Genomic DNA, 10905 nt, shown 5'->3' with positions numbered 1-10905 from the left:
ATTAATGTTTCATATGTATTAATTACACTAATTATTACTAAAGATTTCTGAAATGCTATATTTTGATTAGAAAATAAAACATCATATAAACATTACAATTTGCTTAAATACTTTACTGATTGCATAAATAATGTATACACAGAAACACATTTTGTAAAGGTATTACGGATTTGTATACTATTTGAAATAACTATGATAAAAATGTAATGAGTGTCAAAAACATATGAACAGGACCATATTCACAAATTGTCTACCAGTTCAGATGTGGTTTTTATTAATCTGTGGAAGGCAGTTGGACACATAATTTCCTCAAACAAAATGTAATCCATAGGAGCCATGATCATGTTACTTTATTTTTTAAAAGAAACATGTTTAAACATTTACTTAATTATTCAGTTTCTTCAGGATCAAATTTATATGTAAACTAACGTAAAATTTATATCTTATTTGATCTGTTACCTGCAAAGGTGGATTAAGCACACTTAGCTAAAAAACTCATACACCATCCCAAAATGTTCATCAAGTTGGTACGAGTGTATATATATATATATATATATATATCAATATATATAACATTTATCGATATTCATGTATTGATTTATTCAATTAGTACATGAAACTCTACTTTATCCTTTGATATCCAGATGAAATATCTTCACAAACATAAGACTTCTTTTATCAAGGTCATTTTAGCACCATAGTAGTGAAAGTTTCTTTCATGCACATCTGTAGTTATACTGCTGTTTTTAATACATTGATATTTATATTTTCATCCTCTGAGTTACTCAAATGAGAATTAGTTACAATTATTTCCACTTTATTAGTTTAATATCAAAATATTGCAACACATTTACCAATCAGCAAACTAATTAAAATTGTAACCCCACATCCTGGACATCCCCATACTAGCATGTGGTTCTGGAATTCCCCGTGTTAGCATGTGATTTTTGGACTTTCCCATACTACCATGCAAGTTAGTTTGGAATTAGAAGTATTTCACTCTTAGTGTTCTCTTAATAATACTGTTTAACTGGAGATGAGTTTCATAAATATATTATCTGTCTATGAAATAATGGATTAACAACAGAAGAAACAATACCAATAAATAAGATTAGTTTTGTTATAATAAAGCTATTGAGATGGATCTACTAGGCTTAGAGCTCAGACTATTTGATATAAACTTACTTACTTTAGCACATTCAATAAGGTTACATACTAGAAGGAAAACCAAACTTTAAAGTAGAGCATTCTCTTCAGTAAATTTTGTCTTTAACAACTTTTATTTCCTTCAATATATTTATGTATAATTTTGTTCTGTTTTTTAAACAGAAACATCATGTTCAAATTCCTTGTATTTCTTCCTTTTTTGTTAATTCAGAGCTTCTCCACTTAACTCTCAGAGAAAATAATGCATACCTGTTCTAGGTTTTTTTCTTCCAAAAACGTTCGACTCATCAATACACTAGTCACAACTGAATCTTTCTTTGTGAATAAAATCATGTCATTTCCTATCCTCATAGAGCCACTGGTGGTAAACAGAAGTCATACAGATATATATATATACATATATTAATAAAAAACAGTGATGAAAAACATATTACTAATAAAAAACTGGTCTATATTACTTTGTTTGTTTAGATATTTTAAAAACTTTTATAAATTCTCACTACATATGCAGGTGTGTTAGAGCTGTATAAGGCATGGTTTGATCATATTCAGGATTCAAACTACTTCGCTCTTCTCAGAGAACAACACAATACTTAACTCTATGACTCTTATCTCCTGACATGCAGTTCTGCGCAGTAGGAGTTAAAATATACGTACATCATTTAATCACCACTGAAGTAATGAGGGAGGATAACAGAGTTCAGACGTGTATGTAAAAATTCTTAATGAATATAATGAAGTACATCTAAGATTAAGTACGCTTTTTTTTGTTAGAAATCTTGATTTTAAAATTCAGAAGCTTTAACCTTTTCACATTGGGCAGGTCAAAGTTTGCATATCACAACCTTTTACAGAGTAACATTCAAAATTTAATTAAATTATATGAATAAACTTGGCACCAAAACATAGATAATATATCAAATTTTATTACTGTATACATTCTAAGTTCTTAATCATATTAGGAAAAATTTTTTTTTTATATAGTCAATTTTCCTTAGTGTGAACATTTGCTCTCTAGGTCATCCCTGTTCTCTAATTTACTTACCACATTTCCAAGAAGTATGACATTTAAAATAAGTTACTTATTATAATACAGTAATTAATCAGGCAAAGCATAAATATTATAGCCTTCAATTTTATTTGGTTTCAGAGCCATAAAACAGAAAATTAGACCCCTCTTGCCATGCCAAGCTGCCATATCCTCTCCTTCATAGATTGCCAATAATTCTCTCTGACATTTAATACTATATTAATCATAATCAACAGAAAGTCAAAGTTTCAGCTGAATTTTTAATGGCTCTTATAGCATAGTTAGAAGACTAGAAAAATTATGATAGTTATAGGACATTGCCTGCTTTTTTACAAGTTATTATTCTGTGTTCTTAGGTACAGTATTTAATTTAAAAAACAATTTTTTGGAAAATTGATAAATTTTCTTTACAGTCAACAGTGGTAAAAAAAAAAAAGACCCAGGTAAATACTTCATTTCTTGTTTTTAATGTGTGTTCTTTATTTATTATTATAAATGTAAAAATTATAAACTTATTAGATTAGATAAAAAATAAAAATAATAATAAAAAATATTTCACTAGGTATGGTCTGAGCAGCTTGTGAGCGACCTGTGTGTTACGTAATTTGATAGGGTAACATGACTTACACATTCACCTAGTGATTTATAACTTGTGTGGCAAGATTATAAGTTAGACACAATTCAAAGGGCAATAAAACCATAAAAATTAAGTTGAAACAGATGTATACTGTTACAAGCTTTAAGCTAATTAGGATAAACATTTGTGTTTTCCTGTTACAATCTGTAGTCATTCCAGAAAGAAAAAAAGGTCAATTTAGAATTATTTCCTAACTTTTTTTATGGTAGTTATGAGAACAGTCAAATTGATCAATCTCGTTTAGATTTAAGGTAGAGAATAAACAGATAAAAAAAAAACTTGCTATATATATTTAGGAAGTTTCAAGGGTTACGCAAATGAAATTTAAAAATTTTCAGATGAAGATCTTAATATAAAATCACTGGTAGTCAACACTCTGATGCCATATAATTACGAACAAAGTTTTAGTAAAAAATACTTTAAAATTCTGATTTTTTGGCTACAAGAGGTTTTAGTGACTTGCATTCACAATTTAGTTCAATTACTTTCTTACCATGGTAAACTTTTCATAAAACATTTGAATATTAAATAAGTTTTAAATTCTTGATTTTATAAGGCAATATTAAAAATAAATACTGTCAGTTTCTCCTAACATAAGAACAGTGACATTTGCTCTCTAGGTAACCCCCACTTCTTTAATCAATTTACCACCCCTCCAAGAAGTACAAAATTTAACATAGTTTTTGTTGCCTTCAATCATATTTGGTTACAGACCATAAACTACAAAATCAGACTTCCCTTTCCACACCCACCTATCACATCCTCTTTTTCTGAAATTGCCAACACTTCATTCTCTCTGACATTTAATACTATATTATTTATAACCAATAGAAACCCAAGATTTTAATATATCAAATGATGTATTATATTACATAGTTTTCTGTATAGGAAATTGTTTATTTTGCTTCCAGTTCAAACTATATTCCCACGTGAAACACACTGACAAGCTTAGCTGAATTTTTAACAGTTCTTGTCATACAGTTGGAAAGAGAGAATATTTGTGATAGTTATGGGACATTGTCAGCTGTTTGCTTGTTATTATTCAGTGTTCTTTGGTACATTATTTAATTAAATAAAAAATTATTTAGTGCAGTAGTACATTAGTATAAAAAAGTAGGATTAAGTTTCATCAACATTCGACAGCAAAAAAAAGGACTTTATTTCTTGTTTTTCACACGTGTTCTTTATTTACTAGTCATGACATGCAAAACATTTGTGGTAAGTTTCATGCCCTTTGCTTGTATTAAAGCCAATCTTTCTTGCTAGCATTATGTGTTAAATTAATAAATTCTGGTCTATTTGAAAAAATTTTACATGGTCAGACAAACTAACTCATATAGACTTAACTTTATTTAATTAAACTACACATAAAGCAAAGTAATGGGATCTATAACAGTGTACAGATTATGGAACAGTTATGAGCGTTCGGTGTATGACATGGTTTTATGATTACAAACAAACAAAGAAACTCACAAAAACAAAAATAAAACCTGTACTAAAGAAAAAAGTAGCTAAAAAGGTGTTTCTACCAGTCTAGAAAATGAACTGAAGTGCTACATTGTTGCAAAGTAAAGTAAATGTAAAGTAGTAATGAAGGCAAACTAAGCTGAATATGTAGAAATGCCTGAATACATGTTCAACAATGTAGTGTTTGATCGAAAAATTTGTGAGAAAAGTTTCAGACAACTACAAGGATATTATTTATATTAATTATAAAAATAACTAAAACATAAAAAATAGAAACTTTCTAGGTTAGATTAGATAAAATAAGAAATATTAAAAACAGATATTTTTCCCAAAGTATACTCATGTGTAACTTGCACTTTGTGTAATTCAATAGGATAACGTAAGCTACAAGTTTACCAAGTGATTTACAACTTGTATGGCGAGAATATTAGTTAGACACAGTTCAAAAGGCAATAAAACAATAAAAGTTAAGTAGAAACAGATGTATACTGTTATGAGTTTAAAACTATTTAGGATAAACAAATATATTTTCATATTACAATTTGAAGTCATTATAGAAAAAAAAAGGTAATTTAGCTATATTTTAAGTATTTTTTTTGGTGGTCAAAGTAAACATTTTCCTAAATTAAAAATGTATTTCCAATAATACTTACCTCTGTTGACACTTTAGCTATCCCTTGACGATGGCTTTGCCCATCTAAGCATTGAACTTGCTTGCTCCAGTCTTTTATACCCCACTTGAATGCCCTTGGTAATATCTAATTTTCAAAACTCTCCACCAACATCAATACAATCTCTATCCAGGTACTGTATAGAAGCACCTCATTCAGATAATGTAATCACGTTTTCGAGACTTAAGCCATTCCCAGCACTAACACCAGCTCTTGGTGGGGAGGAAGGGCGGGAGAGTGTTAACAGAGATGTTATTGGAAATACATTTTTAATTTAGGAAAATGTTTACTTCCAAAATATACTTACCATCTGCTGACACTTTAGCTAGAATCTCACATTGAAAAGGTGAAGGGGCTAGTGAGAGTACTATCCATACAGAAAGTGTCTGCACAGAACCTGGAAGTACCGAAATAAGAGTGGTACCCAAGAGGGAAAAACTGAACTACATCCAGAACAGGTAAGCTCTTCACCCAGAACTGAGTATCGATATCAAGGGTGGAATAGTGCATGAATAATTATTATAGGACATCTCCAACCAGGTAGCCCAGGTTCCACAACTCGGTGTTGGAATTAATGGGTCTTGGTTCCTATATCCCATGTTGGTGGCTAAAGTAATTTGACCGCAATGTGATATATTGAGATACTCTATATTGGATCCCAACATGTAGTCATAGAGTGATGCATTCCAAACTACCAGAATTATGAAAAGAAAGATAGCAACACTGAAGTGGACAAATTTTCTCTTCCGCCTGAAGAAAGACCTAAAGGTAACATCCCAGGCTCGAAACAACAGAATCATGCATGCCATACTCAACCAAAGGAACAAACTAATCCTGTCTGGAATTATGAACATTCATCCTTACTCTTCAACTGCATGGGCAAGGAGTATTTCACTTGTCCCCAGAATTATGGATAGGACATGATGCCACTCCTACCAACATCTGTAAAATACATCCAGGGACCCGGTAGGAGGGCCTCCACCTTTGCCCTCTTATCCAAGAATGGAGGAACACACTCAAACACTCTGGAGGAAAAATCTTTATCCACCACCCCTGTAACTGGAAACTGGGTGTGGTAAGTACTCCCTAGCTCCACTAATAAAATCTGGGGGGTAATATGCATTGGGAAGTCCTGAAAAACAGTGCTCTGGACACAGTGCAATAGGTGAACCAAGTTCCCTAAATTTTTAAAAGCAAACCAACCTCGATTTATTCATCCTGATGATCAGCAGGGATGGGCAGGATCCCCTTTAGCTTTACTCATGATAGTCCATGAGAATAAGATAATACCATCCAGAATGCACCTAGATGGTCTTATGGAACACCTCATTTCTACAGAGTCTGTTGCAACCAGTAAGAAGGATAGTAAAATTGGTTGCTAGTGCAGAATTAGAATGAAAAAAGCACACCTGTCTGGGTAACAATTACCATAGAGTAGGATCCATATAAAAAGTACCTGGAAATCAAAATGAACATATGATGGAGAAAATAACTCACCCTTCATTAAAATCTAGCAGATATAATCAAAACAACCACAAGGAGTAGTTGAAAACCTTCAGAAGAGATCATGCAAGTAATGAGAGAGGAAAGTATTAAGAGAAGTCCACATACCAGCCTACAGAATGACTTCCAGAGGGTAATTCAAACGAGCAGCCAATGATATACATATGTGACAAATCTGGTGAGAAATGACTCCCAGCAACTTCCTCCACAGTAAAGATAGACCAGAGTAAGCAATATGAATCAATTTTCAAAGTCACCTTGTTAAGGTAATGGGGGATAAATCCCAGGATACCAGAGGATCCCATGGAATAAACAGTCTATTCTTATTACCCCAAAATGAGTTAGTATGAGCAACATAACACCTGATAGCCCTGAAAGAACATAACAAACGATTGTAAAGGTAAGAAATGGTTGGCAAGTGAATGGGTGAGGAGGATTTTTCCCCCTCTCTAGCTGCCAGTCTTTGGAAGGAAGGACATATCAGGATAAAGCAAACTATAGGTGAAATGATAAAGAGTCCTCTGTACATGTATTGCAAATAATTCTGATCGACAACGTCCACATGCCTACAACAACAAAAATATACCTTAATCGAAAAGTGATACAAAGAACAAGAGGCTAAAGGCTTGAAGGGATGACGAGACAAATAGGGGCTTAATGTCTAAAGTTATGTTATATTTAACTAAATCACTCCATTGACCTTCAATGGCCATTTATCAACAAAAATAATGCTCTTATTGTCAGTGGTGTATAAAGAGGAAATTCAACCCCATTCATCCAAAGGTGTCTATCATATTACATTGTTCAACTTGGATTTTTGAATGAGGTTTGGCTTTATCTACTGTGACCTTATATAAGGTGTACTTGTCAAACACTTTTCAGTGTATTCATAATGTAAGAAGGTTTTTGACTCTCCAGTTATATCTAACCTTTTAACATCTTTTGCATCCTTTGGCCTAAATTGCCTTTTCAATTACCTAATTGGGATGTTAAGGTTGTTTTATATGCTGTCTGACATGAAGTTTGAGTTTCTGAACATCTGGGTGTAGAACGTCAGATCAAGGTTGTCACAACAGAGATGTCCATAGAAGTGGTAAAGGTGGACACACCTGCAGATACTGAAGAAGAGGAAACCATGTTTGAGCTGGCCAAAATGGTGCTATCAAAAGAACTCGACAAGGAGTGGAAAAAAAACATAGCTAGAGCTTTGGGCAACAGACAAATCAAAGGAAAGGCATACAGATGCAAACCCGTCCAGTCCCGACTGAATGCATCTATTGCTAAAGCTCAAGTTGAACTGCAGTTGAGAATTCCAATGAGTTGCACAGTGATCAATCATCAAAGATTTGACTTGAGAGCAAATCCGCTGAAAAACCTCATAATGTAGCATCCATTCGGTTGAGAGAATCCAGTTAGGACGAGACAAATGATTCAGAATTAAATTCATCACTCCAGGAATGTGGCACGCCAAGAGGCTTATAAGAAGGAAGTGAGCCCAGTAGAGAAGATCCAAAGTTCGAAGACTATTATCTCAAGAATGTGTGCCCCCTTGACAAGAAATATAGGCTACCACTGCGGAATTGTCGGAATGTAGCAAGAGAGATAGACCCTAAACCATTGCTCGGTGTACCACAAGTAGTTCGAGAATGTTGATGTGAAGAGAAGACTTGTAGGCTGTCCAAATACCCTGGAACTCCTGACCGTGGACATAAGTACCCCATCCATGAAGAGGTGTATCCGTAAACTGACAAGGAGGATGAATCGGGACCATGATAGTGATGTTGTTCTGAACCAACCATCACTCAAAATCTGAAAGTTTGCTCCTGAGTAAGGATACAGGATGATCCAATGGATCAAAGTTCATGCTCAATTGGTCGCACAGCAACCACTGAAGAGACCTCATATGGGCTTGTCCCAAGGGAATGAGAGATTCGTCGGATTGACCATATCCTCAAAAGAAAGAGAACCATTCATGCAGTAGGAGAAAAAGACATAAGTAAAAGCCTGACTGTTCCTTCCATGTAGTCTGATGGGAGTTGGCTGAATTCAGGGGTTGGGAAACACGATGGGAAGACATTCCCAAACTACTAGCTGGAGCCAAAGAAAGACGAGAGGCCAACAAAGATAATGAAGAACATAAACTGGTAGCATCTATCCATGATTCCAAGGTCCCTGGAACTCCAGCAAACCACAAGAGATGAAGAAAATTAATACACTCATAATTCCCGAAAGGCAGTAGATGGTAGACGAACACCCTCCAATAAAGCATCTCTACCAAATAAATCCCAGCAACAAACAAGCCAGGAAACTAAGGAAAGAACTGAGGCCGACAGTCTGACCATAGTGGTCATCATCAAAGATCCCATATTGTCCTCAAACTGGTAAGGAGAATGATGATAGGCTTCAGACTAAAGTTGAGGTGAAGATAAATATCTCAGGACTGTCCTGAGAGTCAGACAAATTCGAGAAAATTGTGATCTGTTTAAGTTAATCACAGGTTCCAATCTGGAATCCCACATGTCCAATATGGGGTCCAGTCATTGAGAATCTAAGTATACATCTTCCTGGCAATGAAAAGCCAAGGCATGCTATTCTGATATGCTTGAAGGACAAGGCATAACTATCCCTTCACGTAACTGATTAGCAAATCTCCCAGCATGAACAGTAATATCTGGAGAAGGAGGAAGAACTAAGTAGTCACTTGCAATCCTTTCCACTAACAAAGAAGGAGCAGACTCAAAAGCAACAGGGGATAACCCCAAAACCTCACAAACTTGATTAACCAACTGAAGAAAAGGAGTAGGAGGTGGTTGATCTAAACTGTCTTCTGTCAAGGCTGGCCTGGTAAACAAAGGACCTGGAAAAAGGGAGTCTAAATTCTCCCCAGCATGTCCAGGATAATTTGCAAAACCCCGCCTCGGAACCCTCTGAAGAGACACCCCTGGTTCACATATGTAGTCATCTCACAACATATGTAATCATCTCAGATCATATCACTGACAGCCTCAATTGAGAGTGATCCCTTCCCCGACTGTTGACAAATACCAGATAGCAGAGGTGGAATAGGGGAGTTCTGGTTAGCCTCTGTAGTTGAAACATTTAACTTTTTTTTTTTTAAATGAATGAAAATAAACTAAATTTTCACCATAGAAAACAGAGATCAACGATGAAAGTTGCAACTGAAAAACGTTAACAATCACAGCGTTCCTGTATAGAAGCACGTGCCAAACAATTTGTTGGGAAAAAGTGATTAGATTATCTGAATGAGGTGCTTATATACTGTACCTGGATAGAAGGGGTATTGAAGTTGGTGGAGAGTTTTGTAAATTATATATTGCCAAGAGCATTCAAGTGGGGCAGAAAAGATTGGTGCAGGTGAGTTCAATGCTTAGATGGGCAAAGAAGTAAACACCTTGAAAACTGAGAAAGAGCTAAAGTGTCAGTAGATGGTAAGTATTTAGGATGTTTTAGAGATTATGCAAATGAAATTTGAGATTTTTCAGACAAAGAAAAGTACTTTTAATATTAACATGAAAATCACTTTGACTCCATGGAGACATTTTTAGTGAAAATACTTCATTATCAATTCTGATACTTTTGTCTGCAAATGACCCTTAATGATTACTGAAAGCCTGTAAAATTTTGAAAAGATATACAAAAATATTAGAATTTATAATATGTAAAATATAAAAGGTCAACTTGGGGTTACAAATTTGGCCGAACCCATTCCGAGAGAGTTCACTGATTATGTCAAGGTAAAATCAGTAGCTATAGTTAATACTTCACCAAGAAATATAAATATACACTCACGATTTCAACCCATTTCCATACTGGCCAATCATTGATTCAACTCCTCGTTTTAAAGACTTTCCAAATGTTATCACAGTTGTTGCTTCCACTAAAAATGTAAAGAAAAATTCAATGTAACACCTAGAAATAAATTTTCCAGTTTTTGAATTTCTTGAAAATAAGATAAAACTAATGTTCTCAAAGGTTAAGAATGTTTGAAGGACATCAAAAAATATAAAACTTAAGCTGTTCGCTGGATAACTAACAAAGGTCTCCAAAAATCTCAGATTTGCCTTCGGTCTGCTACAATCATTAACTACTTAGAAAAGTTATTGGAAAGCCTTAATCTTAAAATCAATGATAAACAGCACACAGAGCATAAATGTCTTATCTGATTACTTTAATTTTGCTAAGATTTGTCAGTTTCATTTTCAAATTTTTTCACAAAAGTTGAAATGAGGTCATGCTGAACGAAAGTATTACGCACTTATGGAAAAGGAGATTACTACTCAGTCAGGAAATAATATTTTCCTACTTTTAAAATGTATTTCCAACAGATATATATATATACAGTACTGTGCAAAAGTGTTAGGACAAGAGAATATTTTGTCATTCTTTCCATTTAATGGGGCTAATTCTTT

General features: G+C 34.0%; 1 protein-coding gene across 2 annotated transcripts in view; it reads right to left on the bottom strand.

Annotated features, from left to right (window-relative positions):
• LOC106472686 (MORC family CW-type zinc finger protein 2-like) overlaps positions 1-10905 on the bottom strand; it is a 48609-nt gene that overhangs the window by 926 nt on the left and 36778 nt on the right. Inside the window, exons 4-5 of one of the 2 annotated variants that reach the window (XM_022401237.1) lie at positions 10286-10373; positions 1417-1525 (exon numbers count right to left, since the gene is read on the bottom strand). In XM_022401237.1, the coding sequence (XP_022256945.1) occupies positions 1417-1525; positions 10286-10373 (197 nt within the window). Of the gene's footprint in view, positions 1-659; positions 1526-10285; positions 10374-10905 lie in introns of those variants that run through there. The other variant, XM_022401236.1, reaches the window with a different exon arrangement.

Source organism: Limulus polyphemus, unplaced genomic scaffold (genome assembly GCF_000517525.1).
Source record: "Limulus polyphemus unplaced genomic scaffold, Limulus_polyphemus-2.1.2 Scaffold5524, whole genome shotgun sequence".
Taxonomy (NCBI): Eukaryota; Metazoa; Arthropoda; class Merostomata; order Xiphosura; family Limulidae; genus Limulus; species Limulus polyphemus.
The sequence above is the reverse complement of the archived record's forward strand: the minus strand, read 5'-3'. Positions and strand labels throughout refer to the sequence as shown.